Source organism: Erythrolamprus reginae, chromosome 1, assembly GCF_031021105.1.
Source record: "Erythrolamprus reginae isolate rEryReg1 chromosome 1, rEryReg1.hap1, whole genome shotgun sequence".
NCBI classification, from domain to species: domain Eukaryota; kingdom Metazoa; phylum Chordata; class Lepidosauria; order Squamata; family Dipsadidae; genus Erythrolamprus; species Erythrolamprus reginae.
The window spans coordinates 87309260-87329166 of NC_091950.1; the positions used below are offsets into that span (position 1 = coordinate 87309260).

General features: G+C 38.0%; 3 protein-coding genes across 7 annotated transcripts in view; 1 reads left to right on the forward strand and 2 right to left on the reverse strand.

The window, feature by feature from the left end:
* CDAN1 (codanin 1) overlaps positions 1-799 on the reverse strand; it is a 53901-nt gene extending 53102 nt beyond the window's left edge. Inside the window, exon 1 of one of the 2 annotated variants that reach the window (XM_070757760.1) lies at positions 493-799. In XM_070757760.1, coding sequence (XP_070613861.1) covers positions 493-585 — 93 coding nt within the window. In that variant the 5' untranslated portion in view covers positions 586-799. The remainder of the gene's footprint in view (positions 1-492) is intronic. The other variant, XM_070757751.1, reaches the window with a different exon arrangement.
* A 176-nt stretch (positions 800-975) lies between these two features.
* On the forward strand, positions 976-7238 carry LOC139157542 (uncharacterized). The gene is made up of 2 exons (XM_070734398.1): positions 976-1804; positions 5420-7238. Exons 1-2 carry the CDS (start codon positions 1348-1350, stop codon positions 6067-6069), a joined length of 1107 nt encoding a protein of 368 aa, XP_070590499.1. The 5' UTR covers positions 976-1347; the 3' UTR covers positions 6070-7238.
* Positions 7239-17574: 10336 nt separating this feature from the next.
* The window catches only part of TTBK2 (tau tubulin kinase 2), a 71871-nt gene continuing 69538 nt past the window's right edge, over positions 17575-19907 (reverse strand). For all 4 annotated transcript variants that reach the window (XM_070757798.1, XM_070757780.1, XM_070757788.1 and 1 more), the window contains one exon: positions 17575-18683. In XM_070757798.1, the coding sequence (XP_070613899.1) occupies positions 18215-18683 (469 nt within the window). In that variant the 3' untranslated portion in view covers positions 17575-18214. The remainder of the gene's footprint in view (positions 18684-19907) is intronic.

The window sequence follows — 19907 nt, forward strand, 5'->3', positions numbered from 1 at the left end:
TATATTGTGTATGCATATATATCACATACTTAATAAGTTTCCTCTGACTTTTCCCAGCCTTATTTCAAAGGGGGGCAAATGTAACACCACCACCACGCCAAGAATGGGTTGCAAAGACTCGGCCAAGGCTGACCTGCAAAGCAAGCACGTACAAGTCAGGGATATTGGGAGGAGCGCGCGGGATCCCGAATGTCAGGATTACGCCCCTCCCCCCTCCAAAGATAAAGCGCGGATTCGTACACATCATGGAGGCCCCAGAGGCGCCCCGCTCCGTAAGCCTCCAGGGCCGCGCCGGAGGGACACTTAACCGGGCAACGCGCGGAGGACCATCCCTGCTTCTCCCCCTCCTTCCCGCCTCCCTTTCGGTGCTTTGGAAGGTGAGAAGAAAACTTCGCCGCCCCCGCCAACTTCCAACGGAGGGCTAGCAACTTAACAAGAAGCCGTCGCTTGTCTGTCGCCCAAGCGGGCTGCGCGAGTTTGTTTTTTTCTTACCTCTCGGGCGCCGCTCCGGCTCGACTTCAACCACCGCACCACCGCGCCGGCTGCCACCTCGTCCCGCAAGAGCAGCTCCAAAGCGGCCGCCATCCTCGCGCCCCCCCACTTAGAACTTAATAGGCGCCGCTTCTCGCAGCCCTTCAGGGCAGGCGCGCAAACACGCCTCGCTACAGCGCCGCCCCCCACCCTCCCCGAGGAGGGGGAAGAAAAGAAGGGGCGGGGTCTGCTTTTTGCTTCTAACTCCGGGTTACCGCTCAGCACGTGAGGAGCGCGCGGCGGGGAAAGGGACGGATAGGACGCCGGACACGCTGGGTTGAGAGGGCGCCGCCCCCCACTCCGCCAAGGCTGGATCACAAACACTGAGGGTGGGGGGGGAGGAACCAAATTAAAAAAAAAAAAAGCGCGCGCTCTCCTGGAGCTGCGAGGCAGCGATGGGGGCGTGGCCAGAACCCAAGGGGCGGGCGATTGAAACGCGCGGACGAGTCGGAGGGAGCCGAAGCCATTTTTCCCGGCAAAGTTCCCCATTGGGAGGCGCCGGAGGTTTTGGAAGTCGGGGATTGGTAGGCCTCCCAGGCGGGGGGCGGGCTCAAAAAGGAGGTCCGCGGCGGCAGGGTTTTGCCTCGCCTCAACCTCCCCCCCCCTCCCCATGTCAACAAGCGGGGCGCCTGCGCCGGGGGTTTGCGCGTCTTTTCCTCTCATGCGCGGTATTTGCTTTCCCAGCGAGGCCTAGAGCCGGTGGCGCGGCGGTGGTGGAGGCGGCGGCACGATAAAAAGAGAGAGCGGGAGGGCCTCCTCCCCCCCCCTTCAGCAGCCTCCCTCCCCCCGTCCCGCCTCCCCTGGGGAAGGTTTAGGATGGCGGAAGACTCGCCCAAGCGGCGCAAGGCCAATTTCAACGAGGCGGAGACGGAGGTGCTGATCGAGCAGGTGTTGAAACACGAGCAGGTGCTGTTCGCGGCCGGGCCCGGTCGGGCTTCCCCGGGTCAGAAGCGCAAAGTCTGGGAGCTCATCCGGCATAAAGTCAACCCGGTGGCCGCTTGCCCTCGCGAGGTGGAGGACCTCAAAAAGCGCTGGCGGGACCTCAAGCGCCGCGACCGGAGCAAGCTCTGCCGAGTCAGCCACGGCGGCGGCGGGGTTGCCCCCCACCACCACCCCGCTTCCTTCGGCTTCCTGATGGGCAACGAGGACGCCTCGCCGCCCGATCACCTCCGATCCTATCCTGCGGGGCTGCCGGCCCCCAACGAGGCTCTGCCCATCGTCGGCGGCATCGACACCCTAGATCTGCCCAGAGCCTCCTCCGTGTTGGATATGGGTGAGTTTGCAAAGGAGCCGGACCGCAGCCCCTTGCCCTGCCCGAAATGGGCTGCCTTTAGCAGTAGCATTTAGACTTATGTGCCGCTTTCATAGTGCTTTTGCATCCTTCTCCAAGCGCTTTCACAGAATCAGCATATATCGCCTCCAACAATCCGGGTCCTCATTTTACCCACCTCGGGAGGATGGAAGGCTGAGTCAACCTTCAGCCGGTGGTGAGATTTGAACTGCTGAACTACAGCTAGCAGTTAGCTGAAGTAGCTTGCAGTGCTGCACTCTAACCATTGTACCACCCTTTGCCCCTCCACCTGGCTGCCCTTCCATTCAATAGCTCCCCCCCCCCTTTGATTCGAAGCTTTTTCTCCCGCCCCCACCCCCCCCCCCCCCGCAGCTTTTGGGCAGTGAATCAGAACCGTGAAGCACTCTTGGACATCCCTTTTTTAAGCATTGGTGCAGCCGGCGGTTTGTCTCCTCCATACGCCCAAGAAGAAAAGCTGCTTTGGATGCCATTTGGATAAGAACTAAGCTCTCCTTGCTGCAGCAATTGGCGTTGCGTTGAATTTATGCGGCTAAAAGTTCCCCTGTGGGGTCCAAGAACATCTTGGAAATGGGCCCTTTGTGGGTTAAAGAACTGCTTTCGAGGCTGATGCTATAAATATTCCTTCGGCCAGATAGGGAACATCAGGAGAATCAGAATGGTTAAAAAAAAATGCTTTGTGCCAATTCAGTTAGAGATGGATGGGAGCTCTTTCCCAAGATAGTTAGACTTTTCCTGAGATACCTGGAGATGAAACAGCGAGGAAAGCTCTGGTTTTATTTTGGGTTTTTTTTAACTGCCGAGCTCTCTAAAACGAACTAGAAAGCAAGAGAAACTAAAGATGGAGTAGCTTGCATTCCTTACTTACTCTAGCAGAATATATACCCCTAGTACATGTTGAAACTTTGAATAGATTGAATAGATTATGGAATTCCAACAGTGCTAAAATTTTGAAAATAACCCAATCGACAGGGGCAGAAAATAAGGGGTAGAGCAAATTGTTAGACTATTAGGAACTGAAAGATTCCTTCTTGTTTAGGTTTAGAATGAAAAGTTTCAAAGACGATTGCCAATATCCGTTCCCTCCTTTCAGGAAATATTGCTAGGTTTGGAGTATGGTTTTAGATGAGTTGCAGTGGATAAACTTAAGGATTTTTTACTCCCCATTATTTAAGACTCTACACATCTCTCCCATCCCAAGAAAATTTTATTATTATTATTATTATTATTATTATTATTATTATTAATTAGATTTGTATGCCGTCCCTCTCCGTACACTCGGGGCGGCTATTATTTCACTGAAATGTTTAGTTGAAATTAATTCATGCATGCATGCATGTATGTATGTATGATTTGACACAAAAACACATGTAACTCTTCCCTGGTACAGAGCTGAAGGGATTAGATACTGTAGCCTAGAGGTTAATTCTCTGCCTTACAAGGCAAAGGTTGCAAGTTCAAGTCCCAGTGAGGGTATGGCTAGCTGATGAGGCCAAAATAAGGCCGGAATAGATCTATCCTAGTATCCCTTAATTTTCAAATTCAGCAAAAAAACATGTGACACATACAGAATATAGTTTGTCGGCTATGAATAAATTAACTGCCTTGGGTTGGGCCAAGAGGCAAAAAAGGAGCTGTGATGTTCCTTCAATATACCAAGGTGATTCGACACAAATATGTGTGTATTTAGTTAATATAGTAAGATTCAACAGAAAACACACACATAGGTATGGATAATGAGTATCATTCAACTAAGTCAAAACTTTTAGGTTGAGCTTCATTAGTTTGTAAGAATGTTTCTTCTGCACTAAGCTCCACTTCAAATTCTAATTTTTTTAAAAAAATCTGTGGTCTGAAACCTTTTCTTACACTGAACATCTATTGTACAGGTAGTCCTTATCTTAAAACCACAATTGAGCCCAACATTTCCACTGCTAAGCAAGACAGTTTGTTAAATGAGTTTTGCTCCATTTTATGGCCTTTCTTGCCACAGTTATTAAGTAAATCACTGCGGCTGTTAAATTAGTAACATGATTGCTAAGCGAATCTGGCTTCCCCATTGAGCTTGCTTGTCAAAAGGTCACAAGTTGTGATAACACAACCCTGGGATACTGCAATCATCATATACGGCAGTTGCCAAACTTCCAAATTTTGACCACGTGACCATAGGGATGCTTACCCCAACAGTGGTAAGGGTGAAAAAACAGTCATAAGTCACTTTTTCAATGCTGTTGTAACTTTAAACAGTCACTAAGCAAGTGGTTGTAAGTTGTGAATTGTGTATATTGATCTGGAATATCTAAGGATGTGTCAGTCCTTGTTGCAGACAATGTTCCCTTGTGTATGCGGCTTCACATTTTAAATTAGAAAGGGTGGTAACAGTACCCTCCAAAAAGATAACATCTTTGCTATACTTTTCTAGGTACTGCTTGTGAACTATGAATAACCCTGCAAGAGTTATTCAGTGTAACAATCAGTGAGAGATGTTGATTGGAATATACTGTACTCTGAATTATTCCACAGAGAATAAAATTTAGTTTCATGCATCACATTCTGTCTTGTTCTGCAACAATCCTGTGTTTAAAAACACTTTTCCCCAACATCAAATAGATGCATTCATACATAATATTATGGTATCACTTTTGGCACAGCTGTAGTAAGTGGTTTATAGAAGCACACTACATCAAAATCCGGCTTAATGCAGTATCTTTTTGCATAATCATTGAAGTTTAAAAAAAGCAATGCCCTCCAGTCAGTGTTGAGTTCTGGCAGCCGCCTGGACAAGTCGTTACAGTTTTCTTGGCAGTGTTTCAGAAATGGTTTCTCATTGCCTCCTAGGGCTGAGAATGACTGTTACTAACCAGAGTCACCCAGCTGGCTTTGTACCTAAGGCAGGACTTGAACTCACAGTTGCCTGGTTTCTAGCCTGACTTGAATTTTATACCACTTTGCAGCTTTGGCATAATATGCTATAGGTTCTTCATTTAAGACAGGGAAATTGCATAGTTTTGTAGAACATTTTTTTAAAGGGAGGCAATTTTGAGCCTAATTTTTAATTCATGAAGTCCAAACCATCATATTAGTTTTTAAATTTAATTAGCTTTTAAGAATAATTAAATGCATTTTAAGACATGAAAAAAACTTTCAGTAATGAAGAAATTCTTCATCTTCTGTAGATAAACAAAATAGGTCTTTATGCATTTTAATATGTCAACACTTTGAAGTGCTCTTCTCATAACATTTTTTCATTTTCTGGTAGAGATCAAAGTACAATAAATAACACAAGTAGCTATTTTGTGTAATACAGTATATTTACTTTTAATTTTCCCTGTACTCTTTTCAGTAAAATTGTGTTTTAAAGATGGTATTCTATGTTATTATTCAATTTACAATTGATCTTTTCATTAATATATGTTCAGTTGCTGGTTGAAAATAGAACTGCAGTTGTAAGTAATGATATCCAGTGAAAACCTACATCATTTCAGAATGATTGTAGTCACTTTTTATTGGTTGGTCATATCCATAATAGTCAAGAATTCCATTCATAAAGAGATTAACCTTCTATGCCTTTGCTTTTAGGTTTTACAGATGATCCTGGTCCATCCCAACAATCGTGTATGGAGAAAATCAATCTAAAAGAAGAAATAGTGGTGAAAGTAGTAGAACCAGAAGAAAGCTCAGAAGATATGGCAGTTGTTCCTCCCAGCCAGGAGCAGCTCCCTTTTTTGGGGATACCGAAAGGGGGCCCTTGCGGAAAAGTAAAAGCCAAAACAAAAACTCAATCCCAAATAGACTCTAACGAAATGATAGAAGAAGATCTCCTACAGATTCAACAGAATCAACTGCATATCATTCAATCGGGGTTCGATAGTATCAATCATAATCTTCGGCTGCTACACCAAGGAATGCAAGATCTCAATAACAGCCTCAACGTCATGGCACATACGTTAGTTGCTATAAAAAATGTCTATGTGAAAAACAATGCCGGTCCAACTACCTTTGCTACTGTCACTACCCAGACCACTGCGGGATACCTGAGTCCTGGGTCCCCTTTAGGCGAGGACAGAGTTAGGGTACCAATGGCCGGGAGTAGCAGCCGAAGCAGCAGCTGCAGCTCCAGTTCAATGTCCCAAGAATCAGGCCCTTCAGAATTTCCTCGGCCTCCACACAGACCTATTAAAAAGGAACATTCAAATGGCTGTTACTATTTCTGTTTTGCAGATGTGTAAGACTTGAATGCATTTAAGCAACTGTGACATTTGAGTAACTATTCTGTATCCTGCTCCAGCACTGCATCGTGGCTAGCAGATCCCTTTGGCTATTCGTTTCTGATAATGCTAAATGTACAGGTGAATCTCCGAGGTGGCACAGTGGGTAGAGTGCAGTACTACAGGCACTAAAGCTGACTGCTAGATCTGCAGGTCAGTGGTTCAGACTCATCACCGGCTCAAGGTTGACTCAGCCTTCCATCCTTCCGAGGTGGGTAAAATGAGGACCCGGATTGTGGGGGCAATATGCTGGCTCTGTTAAAAAGTGCCATTGCTAACATGTTGTAACCCTCCCTGAGTCTAACGAGAAAGGCAGCATAAAAAATAAATCAAAAAACTAAATAAAATAAAATAAATACCGTGCAAAAGTTCATCTGTTTCAATAATGCAACATAAAAGGTGAATTTAATATATGAGTAATGCACCTTTTATGTTGCATTACTGAAATAAATGAACTTTTGCACGATATTCTAAGTTTTCGAGTTTCACCTGTATGAGATCTCCAATATTCTCATGTGCAGAAAGCCTGTATCATAAGAGGAAACAACACTAGTTACAAATTGATTCAACTGACTGAGGGGCAATATAGCAATATTTAATATTAATTAAAGCTTAGTTCTATACATGTTTATTCAGAAATACCGGTAGGTCCTCCTGTACCTCATCTGGTTAACTTCCAAGTAAAAATGAATAGGATTTACCTAGCTGATGTCTCATACATTGACTTACTTAGAGGGGAAAAATAAACCCTGACATCTTGATATTTCTAACATTGAATTTAAAACAAGAATGAAGAGATAGCAACTTTATTTTTTCTGGTATAAACATGTCATATAAGACATCTTTTTGTAACTAAATTGTGCATTGTTTTTAAAAAATCTTATTTTAAATGCTGCATAGTAGCTCTCCTATAAAATATACCATAATATGGATCTTACCTGTTCTAGCATTGGGAATGGATTTGAGGTACAGTACTAAACCAGCAAAGTGCTTACTAGTTTTTCCTGATTATTGCTCATGCCTCACTGTTCAGAATACAACTTCCTCACCAAAACACTTTGCACAAAATATGCAGTAATGGGAAGGTTGCATTTTGTTGCATAATAAAATGAAATTTGTCAAAAAAAAAATCAGTATTCTTGGGACTTATTTTCTTGGGGGAAAACATTTGTGTAGGGATAGGATTGACTTACAATGCTGCAAACACTCTATAGCAGAAATGTGAAACTGGCGGCCCGCAGGGTGGATGCATTACACGCAGGCCACAGCCACCCAGCTCCATGAAGGGGAAAAACTGTGAAACATGTGACAGCAACGCGGTACAGTGAGTTTGACACCCGTGGCCAGAGGTGGGCTGCTAAGGTGGAACGGTGATGTGTGCTCACCCCCATGGCTCCAAATACTAGTGGAGTCTCTCATATAGACATGCCTCATTTCAAATTGCTTCATATTAAAACCATTGGATGTTTATGGATAATACAATCACATTTAAAAACATTCAATTTTTAATCAGTCAGAGACAATTTCTTTGAAGTGTAAGGAATTTTTATAGGACATGCATACATAGTCATTCTCTGGTTTGAATACAGATAACACAATAGCATTATACTATTTATACTCATTGTAATCACAAATCAAATAAATTATAAATCTTTATATGTTTCAGTTGAAAAAATGTATTTTGTGGCCCATTGACAGCCACTTTGGTATAGTGATTAAGTTATCAGGCTAGAAAACCAGGAGACCGGGAATTTTTGTTTTGCTTGGACATGAATCCAGCAGAGTGACCTTGGACTTATCACTTTCTCTCAATCCTTGGAAGGAGGCAATGGCAAACCACTTGCGAAAACCTTTGCCAAGAAAACTTCGGAACTTTGTCTGAATCGTTTTTGAGAATTGGACAAAATGAATGGAAGGGGAAAAATATTACTACTATGTTCTTTTGTGTAAGGTAAGTGCAATAGTAACATCAATGAAAATTAAAGTGGAATAACCTTGCAATTCAGAACCCAATAACCAAAAAAGTGGCTGTCTATTATAACTACTTATTAAAGCCAGGTGTACTCAAAAAAAAAATAAAGGGAACACTTAAACAACACAATATAACGCCAAGTAAATCAAACTTCTGTGAAATCAAACTGTCCACTTAGGAAACAACACTGACAATTTCACATGCTGTTCTGCACATTCAACTTTGTACAGGACAAAGTATTCAAAGAGAATATTTCATTCATTTAGATGTAGGATGTGTTATCTGAGTGTTCCCTTTATTTTTTTTTGAGCAGTATATTTACAAATATTGATTTCTAAAGGCCTATTAATCCTTTTCCGGCCAGCCTAAAATATAGAGCAAATTAAAGGAGCTGTGATTCAGATAGCATTCTGAGGTAAGTGGTATTCCCATTAATTAAGCTATTTGCTTTGGATACAGCAGTTGAGGCAAATTATTAGAGGTTTCAGAAAAATCCTGATAATATGCTTTACCTCAAAGTATGTATTATTTAAACTATGATTCCTTTAACTATCCTTTGAAGTATTTTTTGTCATCATTTTCCAATCATACTGAAGCAGCATACAAACAAGCACCAGTTTAAATCTTCAGGATGGAGTTGATTCTATACAAATATTTGTAGAAAAGTGCTTTGCTTTAATGTGGCAAGTGTAATAAACAAGAAAATATTCCAAATACTTTAACAGATAAAAATGTGGCACAAATAACATATTTCCTGCATCTTTTTCTTCCTTGCAGTTGTAAATATTTTGTTAATCTAAAACAGGGATGTCCTACCTTGACCATTTTAAGACTTGTGGTCTTCAACTCCATGAGTTCCCCAGCCAGCCATCTTGAAGTCCACAAGTTAGTTGAGGATTAGACACACACACACCCCATCTCAAAGTTGAAATGATGTACTGTACTCTAAATAATTTTAACATTGATAAATATTAAAATATTTTAACATTAGTAATGTACTAACTTTTACACTATGGTGTGTGTGTGTGTGTGTGTGTGTATGTGTGTGTGTAAATATTTACATACACACACACCGTAAACACACATTCCCCATAGTGTAGAAATTTGTAAAATTGTGTAACCTTTATTAATATTAAAATATTCGTAACTTTTTTTAACTATAGACTAGTGTCAAAGGCAAAGAAGTCTGCCCTTGGGTCTTGACTGAAATCATTCAGGTTTGAAGAATAGATTAGAATTGCAGTATAGCGTATTCCATCTTCTGAAAGAATTATGACCACCACATATAATCATTAAACATTCAAGAAATTTTAAGTTGAAAAGAAATATTTTCTATTTGTATCACTGATTCTTTAAATATATTCTGGTCTATTCTTTTGCTCCTATTTTATGCCACCATAAAATATAATGTTGTGGGGAATTAAAAGATTCTGCCACATGTTGCTAAACCTGGACTGAGATCTACAATATGTTCATTTATTTATTTACACAATTAGTTTTGCTGTATAATATGCAGTCAAATATTGCTAATAATGGAAGATGAAGTTTTTAAACCTTTGCTACTCAATGTTGCCAAATTAAGTATGGAAACGGAGTTGGCATCTTGTTCTCATACAAGGTTCACTTCCTGTACACCACTGGTTGTTCTAGACTGAATGGTTCAATACAGGTATAGATAGTAATTCAAAAATTGCAAAAAAAATGTGACCTTTCCTAAGATAAAATAGGTCATGGTGACCTATTGACATATGCAGTTGTTTTGTCAAATGGGTTTAGCTTGCTACTCTTATCCTGGCCTTGTTTATTTTTCACTTTTATGGGTAGATTATATAAGGTGAGAAATGTGTGAATAATGATTAAACAGGAATGGTTTTACAGCACAAATATGATATACTACACATCAGAATACACACCCTGACAATGCTTAGGAATCTTATGCATAGTTAAAGTATCAAAAAAAACCACCAGTACATTACACAGAAATATACATAGTTATTTGTTGCCAAAATATTTAAATATACAATTAATTAATATTTACTATCTAAAAACATTTCATTCTGATTTTCTGATTCCCTAGATTTAAAATATTAAACTTTGATGTTTAAAAAATAAATCTATTCTACTAATATTAAACTGTTTCGTATTTATTTTATGAGTATGATAATGCATTCTAAAATATTTTTTAAAGCAAAATACAGGTAATCCTTAATTTACAGCAGCTTGTTTAGTAACAATCCTAAATTACAACAGAACTGAAAAAAGCGGACTCGTGACCATTTTTCACACTTACGACAGTTGTAGGATCCCCATGGTCACATGATCAAAATTCAGATGCCTGGCAACTGATTCATATTTATGACAGCTGCAGACTGCCATAGTTATGTAATAATCTCATTACCTTCTGATAAGGAAAGTCAGTAGGGAAGCTAGGTTTGCTTAACAACAATATTACTAACTTAACTTCTGCACTGATTCACTTAACAATTGTGGCAATAAAAGTAATAAGGGATAAAACTCACTTAACAAGTGTCTTGCTTAGCAACCAAAATTTTGAGTTCAATTCTGGTTATAAGTAAAGGACTACCTGTACATCCAAGCTCTGAAAAAAGAGGTAGTGAAGCCAACAGTAATTGGTTGGATGTGCTACCAAGAAACAGCAAGCACAAAAGCATTCATATTTATTTAATCACTGTAGAAAAGGTTTATTAAAACGCTGCATTAATTAGTGACATTTCAAAGCTGAACTTTCACAGATCTGCATTCTTCTTTTCAGCACCAGTTCCATTTTCCAGAGAGGAGAAAATATTGTTCCAATTTACATTATATCCAAAACTATTTTTAGATAAGTTCCATTAAAAATAAACTGACAAACCTAGTCAATGTTGTTTGCATGCTGAATGATTTTTATTTATAACCAGTTTATAAAAATAAAATACAAAATAATTTAAAAACAGAACTCAAAACATTTACAAAAACTTGATATGATACAAATGGGGTAAAATAAATAACTACATCTTTATGTACAAATGAGCATTATAAAGACACCATTGTCAATACCTTGTTTCTGAATGACTGAGCAAAAATGGTAAGACACCTAATCTGAACTCTAAACGCAAAGAAAGAAAAAGTTTGAAATTCTTGATGATACTCCAGAATATTTTTTAATCTCAATTCATTGTCTTATCCTTGAAATATTTCCTGAATAAATAATGGATGGCTTTTCTAATTTAAAGCAAAAGTCAGACTGTTGAGAATTTTCAAATTAATATGGTCAGCCCTGGCTTTGAAATTTAATTTTAATTTATTTGGATTTTTATTTTATTTTATTTTTTACAATAAAGAAGGCAAAACATAAAAGATAACAAGCCATGAATTATTCACAAATAAAGGAAAAGATTTAGATATTCATTTTGTGATCGGTGAGGTTAGAGGAGCTGTGTAACACCATCCTTTTTAAGGCAAGCTGTCAACATAGCATTAATATTACTCTCCTTTGTACTGCTCCAGATAGCTGAAACACTTCAGATTTGAGTCCTAAACTGTTACTTTGCAAAGTAAATATAAATGGGAAGGGCTCTGTGGCTCCCACTTTATGCCAAACTGAAACGAAATACTTGAGTACAGCACAAAAAACATAGACAGAAATCAGCAAAGATCAATCCGCAATGGACTATTTGTATGTTCCTATTCTGCTCCAGGATGGAAAAGGTCAATCCATATTCTTGGCCCATGAAAATTATTTCTCCCTAGCAGCAGCAACAGGGGAGAAATAATTGTTTTAGTTCTATACAGTCTGTCTTCCAGGTTTTAAGAACAATAAACTTACCAAATTGACTTTATATTTCCTTAATTCATTCTTTTAATTCTTTTAATACGAAATAATTTAGGAACCTTTGTGCTAATTTATGCCAAGTTGAGAATCACAATATAGTGTGATGAGGCATTATCCTCCTTGTTTTGTTTTGTTTTTCTGAAGAATACATAGGAAGGGGGAATCTTCACTAATTCCTCTCTTCCTGCAATATTCTATCTGATCACCCAATCTTCTTTTTCTTTCCCCCATTTTCCAACAGAAAGTGTGTTCTGCATTATTCAATTCTGGGACAGTGGTGCTGGCAAATTACAGTCTTGACCTAACCCAACATTACCAGTGGAAAATTAAGGCAAACGGCTGAAATTTAAGAGGAACAAAAGTCAAAAATTACCAAAGCAAAATTCCTATTTATGATCTAAGAAGTAAATTTAAAAATTCATGTACTTTGATAAGTTTTGAAGAATTTTTTTCAAATGATCACTCCATTTAAAATGTGATAATTAGCTCCTTTTACTAGGAAAAAACAAGTATTTTGAACTGTAACCTGAGCAGAGAGAATTGTGTGAAAAATTGAGATATAAAAGAGTATACTTACTACTTACATTCTTTCTGTATCCCATCATAGCGCTTTCTACATTTAAAATGTCCTAGTGATAATTTATTGCAATAGAAAAGGAACCCATTTCTTTGAACTGAGTATAACTGTCTGTAAGATGAACTGTGTTCATAAAAACTTGCTCATCTAAACAACCATGGATTAAATTGAAATATTTTCTAGTTTTAAGGGTTTGCCATTATTATTGTTTTTCTAGTTTGCCATTATTAGTGTTACTAAAACAATGATAGAAATCAATTAATAGTACTGGAGTAATGAAGCTATCATTAATTTTAAAAGAAAACAAGATCATATAGTAGTTCTTACTATTTCTTTCTCTCAACATACAGCCTATTGCATTATAATTATATGATTGAGCATGTGAAATAGAACGCAAAAATTGTAAAAAAAAAAGCAGCATTACATGTATATTTCTGTTAATATGAACATTGTTAGTCAACTGGTTGTTGAAATGCATGCAGACTAACAAATGTTCAATACATCTAATTTGAGGACTGGGTCCAACTATCTCCTCAAACTGTTTTCCTTGAAAAAAATTAATAAAGCAAAAAGATTATACAAACAAGAACATAAGCATGAAATTGAGTGTTTTGTTTCATATTTAATATACAATAAAAGAAGAGATTGTGCAGTCAGATTATCCAGTTGAGTACACAATCAATTCAGGGAAGTATCTATTAGCTATTATTAGTCATGACTCATAAACAAAGCAAACCATGTATTATAGACATGGGATCTCATTCATCCAAGTTGTCTCTGAGGTGTTAATGCAATTCGCAGAATCTGCCTCTTTTCCTCATGACTTGCCTAATGTAGGAATGCCCTCACCCCTCCACACCTCAGCAGCAAAATTCATGGTACACTAAAAGAAAAGACAGCAAGGAACGGACATCATGTTGGATTCTATTATGGATGAATTGAAAGGTGCTCTTGAAACTTAAGACACCTCTTAAGACAGGATGGTCAGAGGATCCATTCTCTAAGCAAGACTGACACTAGAAGATCAATGCTACCTAAACAAAACACTGAATGTCAAACATTAAATTATCATAACTAGAGAAGACAGCATAGCCTGCATAGCATAGTTGACAATATATCAGCTAAGACTAACCGTCTAAATTTTCCATTCTAAATCGTATGTAAAAGATTTTCCCCTTTAAGATATAAACCAGTTGTCCTTATTTTTCCACATTAAGGTATTTTACTTGCAGTAGAAAAAAAGATAATGTGAAAGCAACATTTTAAGGTGATGGATTCTGAAAAATGCAGGCACTCTTTCACACTTTTAAGGGTCTTAAAAAGTATATATTCTATATCATTCAATATCCATATATTAAGATTATTGTTCTGTCTTCTTCTGGAAACTGCTTTTATATACACAGATTACTATTACAGAATAGACAACTGGCATTGTTTATATTGTTTATATTTATTGCAGGAAGCAACTGAGCTATTAGAGAACTACATCTATGCAAACTCTAAGAGCAAATGCCTATAGCTCTGGTTAGAGCAGTCCTACTTGAAGAGAAAGATGACCAACCAAATTTAACGATCAAGAACAAAATATCAAGGCATTTTCTTGACTTTTAAGAAACCTAAGCAAAGAAGATTACACTTGGAGTTCCACGTTTTTGATACAAATACAATATAAATGGACAAATTATCTCTGATGCAAAGGTAAATGTATCTGTTCATTTTGTTCTAAGAGTATGCATTTGCCTACAAAGACATTACAGATGGTAAGTTTCAACTGCTTTTGGTTCCATGCAGTACAATTACACTGTAGACAAAAATATGATGTAAGGATTAATGTGCCTGCAATGTACCTTTAATTCTAAAAAATTATACTGCCTCCACCCCCAACAAGGATTTTTTTTAATTCTTGCTAAAACCCCAGAATAATGTGAAACCCTAAAGCAGTAACTTTTCAGCACAGCAGCAACAGTGTCAGAGCCAATTTATCAACATCTGATCATTCATACGACAGAGCAGGTTTGAATGAGGGTAGATGAGGGTAAACTCAATTAAACTTGAGTTTACCCTCACTGACTAAATGTTCTATGAACTCTACAGAAAGAATAAAAAATAACATTTCTTATTCTGGCTCAAGCTGTGGAGGGCAGGACTTGCTTATTCAGATTAAACCATGCATATTAATTGTCTTGTCTTTTCCTAACATTAATCCTGAAACTTACTATTTGAGACAAACTAGATTAATACATTCTTTCTCAAAGTTACAAACACAATTATTTTATTAACTAAAGGTATTGTAATCAAGATTAACTCACAATACTTTTTTGGTTTGCTTCCCGAAGCTGTAAATGTCGCCGAAAGAACAATGCACATCAGTAACAAAAATCATTGATTACTACAGAAAGATGAGAGTGATGATAGTAGTCTATTACAATAATTTAAAGCTTTGTTAGTAAACCATTGGTTTTCTAATAACTATTAGGTTATGTTTTGGCAGAATGACAACCTAAAAAGTGAATCCACTCAATACATTAAAAACACATTGACATTAACCTGTGCTTTCCACAATGACCATTTAGTCTGGAACATGCCTCCTTGCATTTCTACAACATGGAAAGAAATACAAATGATTTTAACATAAAAGAATCAGAACATTATGGTAATATTGGGATACATATACCATTTGTAAGAGAAATGTATAATATTTCTACAACATTCTTTTTGTTAATGCATAGAATAGATATTGTTTTGTCCCTGACAGCAAAGCAAGAAAACAAATCTTTGGGATATGCATCTCCATACATGCAAGGGAAACTGTTCTTACAATACTGATGCTCTGGACATATTTATGAAGGAGTTCCTCCAGGGACTTTCTAGAAATATTATTCCTTAGGTATAATGTAAAATATATGTATTTTTTAAAAAACCTTGTAAATTATGCAAATTATCTAACAATGGTTATATGTAAAGGAAGGCTTTTTGAAGTTGGACTTGAGAAACCAGATGGATTGATATCAATCCACCCAAAAAGGAATTATAATGAAGAAATCATATAGCTTTGTTGTTTTTTATATCAACTCAAATTATACAGCTTCACAATACATTCCCTGGAAGCACTTATTGGAAAAAAGCTGAACATGTAGAATATTTCAAGCACCTAAGTTATTGGAATAATGTGCTAGGCTGAATGTATCTCTATAGAGCTGATAAATCGTTTTAAATAATACAGACTTTTTTAAAATTGTCAGTAGCCTAAATAGACAGTCCCTGCATTGTTGCAACAAATAGAGAACAGGGGTAAAAGCTGGCAAGGCAAGATGAAGAGAAAGTCTGAACTTTTCTTATATCACACATATCTATTTATCACCAACAGTATCATGACACACACTTTAACAGAAAGTTTTTCATAAGAGGTTCGAAAGATATAGAAAAAGGATGAAAAGACAAAATCAAGACACTACACTGACCTTGTCTGTTAAACACATACTTTCTCAAGGTCCTTCCATTTTATTCAGAATTGTAAAAGTGAACTGTCAATGCTGATACGAAACACTGAATTGCTGAGCAACTCCATTTTGAGCACTCTTTCTGTTCTGAACTGAGCATGAAAAATATTCATCTTTATGCATGCCAGCAAACAGGAATAGCAAGGCCAAGGGCATATAATTCAGGCACGTAACTGAAAGAATACAGCATGATCTGTGGTCCATAAATATACAAACGTAATGGGAAAATCAGGAAAGTATATAGAAGCATATATGTGTATGTATGTATGTATATATTTATAAATATTTATAATATATAACTTACTATAAGAACATGCAATTATTGGTATAGCACCTATTATACAATATAATACAACATATATTTTAAATCATTCAGTATAGCAACTATGCTCCAGCTAGTGCACTCCCTCTGTAGTGCTTGAAACCTGAATGAGGCTACGATTCCACACTGTGCTACATTACTCATGGGGGGAAATACATATTTAAGAGTAAAAAATTTCCAACACATTCCAACAGAACAAGATAATTCAGTGCAGCTTCAATGCAGCATTAGAAATGTGTTAGTTCGCAGAAAAAAATGTTCCCTTTTTAATCCAGAGTTATAATTTTGGCAGCAAATGAAATAACATTAAATTGAAAAGAATTTATGCTGGCTAAGGCGTATGATGACAACAAGCAGATCAGTAATTGCCAAAGTTCCTCTTATATTTAGCTTCTTCTAATCCAGATCTCCATTTATAAAACTCATCATGCTTACTTTACATTCTGCATTATATTCCATTCCACCATTGATTTCTGAATATGGTAATCTAAATCAATCAGACCTATGTTTGGGAAAACTAAAAATTGCCAATCCTATACAGTAACTAATACTTTACAGGAATTGAAGACTATCTTTAAATACAAATTTTAGTGTCCTCTTTTCCATATTTAAAATCAAGCATATGTTGGAGGAAGTGGGAGGGAATCTACCATGTACATCTATATTATGGCATAATCATGAGGATGCTGCAATGCCCTTTCATAGATATAGCACTATAGGTCAGATATCGTCTCTGTACATACTGGGAAATGCTCATACTACTTTTTTCTATGCAATATAGGATTAGAGACTTTAACATTTTAAACACAGTTCTGTAACTTTATCCTAGTAAGTATTGCCTCATAGAGAAAATAAAAGATCTGCTAATTTTCTCTACCATACTTCAATCACTTTTATAAAGAAGTTTAAAGCTTCAATTTTCTTCTATATTAAGGATGAAGTTTCAAGTTTAAATATGTAAACATTTCACCTCTTCTTCAGTTTGATAACACTGGAGATGAACATTATAGTAAAGTTAAGTGAATGAAGTATTTCATAAAAGATAAAAGATTATAGTTAAGTTTTACACTGGCTCTCTCAGTGATGCCCTGAGAAGTGATTGCATTCTAATGTAACTATAAAGATGTTACATGATCCCCAACCATTTGTATTTCTACCATAATTTAAGATTATCTGACTTTTATTTTTGTAACTGGAATTGGCCCTAGAAATTAATAAACAGTTAAGTAATCAAATGGAGCAGAACCCAAACAGATAATAGAAGCTTTGGGATCTGTAAATATAAGTATAAATATAAATATAAGCTGTAAATATAAGCTTGTTACCGTAAGCTCTTAAAATACAGGTTTGTAAATTTGTCCGATTATATAAATACTTTTTCCTTTTGATGAGATAATTATCAATCAAAAAGGAATTTGGGCAATGGACAAAGTGAAATTGTTTGTGAAAAAAGCCAATATTACACAGAAGACTTTGTAGAATTGGCTGTCCCAAATAACATGCTTTTTTAAAATCTTTTAAAACATAGCAGCTGATTAAACCTCAAGCATAGTAGTGATGAAAAAATCTAGAGTCAACTTATTGTTTTAATAAATAAAAAAGTAAGAAAAATCATATTAAAACACTAATCTCCCAAACAATGTGATTCCAGATGGACTTTCTGGCTGCTCCATCTCCATTCTACAGCTTCCCTGATCTGCTTGTTGCCCTTTCCCGGGCAATGCCTGGCCACTCCTATACAAAGTGAGCCATATAAATAATTCATCTTAAAAGTTGTTTTTCTTCAAAAGTCAGGATAAATGCTAATCTTTGAAGACGTCCCTTTTTTAAATACATAGTACACAGACACAACATGCATTAGAGTAAACGGAGGGGGGGCTTGACACCTGACAAAATTCAGTTCCTATCTGCTAAGTTTATTGGCTGATTTGTTCTTCCCAGTGGGAGGTTTAGTGCTAGAAGAGTAATGGCAAGAGCTACTAGATCCTTTCAGACCGTTTTTGCTAGATTTGTTGTAGCAGTGCTCTTGTTGACAGGATCTCCTGGAAGATGAAGAACCTGACAGACTAGGTGGCGATTTACTCCTTCCAAGATGTGGGGATGAACTTCTCTGCTCATGGTGTGGCCTTCCACCCCGAGATGGTGAAGAACTGGCAGTACGGGGCAGAGAAGAGCTCCTAGGGGAGGCACTGGGACTGCGTCTGGGAATGACTGGGCTTTTGGGTGGAGTCTTGGGGCTATGTGGAGATCCTGGACTCTTGGACTGTGAAGGGCTTCGTGGCTTTTGAGATCCATTCTGAAGGATCTGAGCCAGGCGGGAGATCAGGTCTGAATCGGAACTGCTACTTCCTAGCACTTTGTACCTCCGCAACCTTGAAAAGAAAGAAGAAATTGGTCATTTCTGCATTCTGCTCTTTAATGCAGGATATGTCATATTACATATATTTTATTTATTTACATGCTCAACTTATGGTAGGCTTAAAATTTTTATATTACATTAATAGTTACCTCATAAAGGGATTACTGCGATTCTCTTTACAATTGTCTTCTCTTGAAGACAATTCAGAAGCTACAGGTGGTCTAAAATGGAGTGCACAAGGCATAATAGAGATCCTTGTTACGTCCATGTGTCATTGCTGTTTTTTTGAGCTGCACTGGCTACTAGTTAGCTTCCACATGAAATTCAAAAATATGGTCACCATCTGTAAAGGCTTTCAGGTTTTCAGCTGTTTCTGCTAGTATAATATGCTTGGCCAGAACGAATATGGGGATCTGGATGGGGGTTAACAGGTTAAAACTCAACCCTGACAAGACTGAGTGGCTGTGGATCCTTCCTCCTAAAGACGATCCCACCTTTCCATCTTTGGTCTTGGGGGAGAAACAATTTCCCCCTCAGATAGGGCTCGCAACTTGGGTGTCCTCCTAGATCCACAGCTGAGGCTAGAGCAACATCTCTCCGTTGTGGCTAGGAAGGCTTTTGCACAAGTTTGTCTTGTCTACCAGTTGCGGCCCTACCTTGATCAGGAAGTACTCTGCACAGTCACTCACGCCCTCATCACCTCTCGTCTTGACTATTACTATGCACTCTACATGGGATTACCCTTGAAGAGCGTTTGGAGACTTGAGCTGGTGCAAAATGCAGCAGTGCGTGCAATAATGGGTGTACCAAAGTATGCCCATATTACTCCATCTTTATGCGAGCTGCATTGGTTGCCAATTGGTCTCTGGATGCAATTCAAGGTGTTGGTTATTACCTTTTAGCCTTAAATGGCTCAGGGCCAGACTATTTACAGGACTGCCTCTGACCTCATATCTCATTGCGGCTAGTAAGGGCCCACAGAGTCAGCCTTTTCCAGGTTCCGTCCACCAAGCAATGTCGGTTGGCGGGACTTGGGGAAGAGCCTACTCTATAGCCACTCCGACCCTATGGAATCAGCTGCCCCCAGAGATCTCCTCCATATTAGTCTTCCGGAAAGCCATTAAGACCTGACTTTTCTGGCAGGCCTGGAATTAGATTGACTGTAGTGTATGTATGGTTCTTTTAGAATATTATTGTTTTATTATATTATTGATTTTATTCTGATCGTATTTTACTA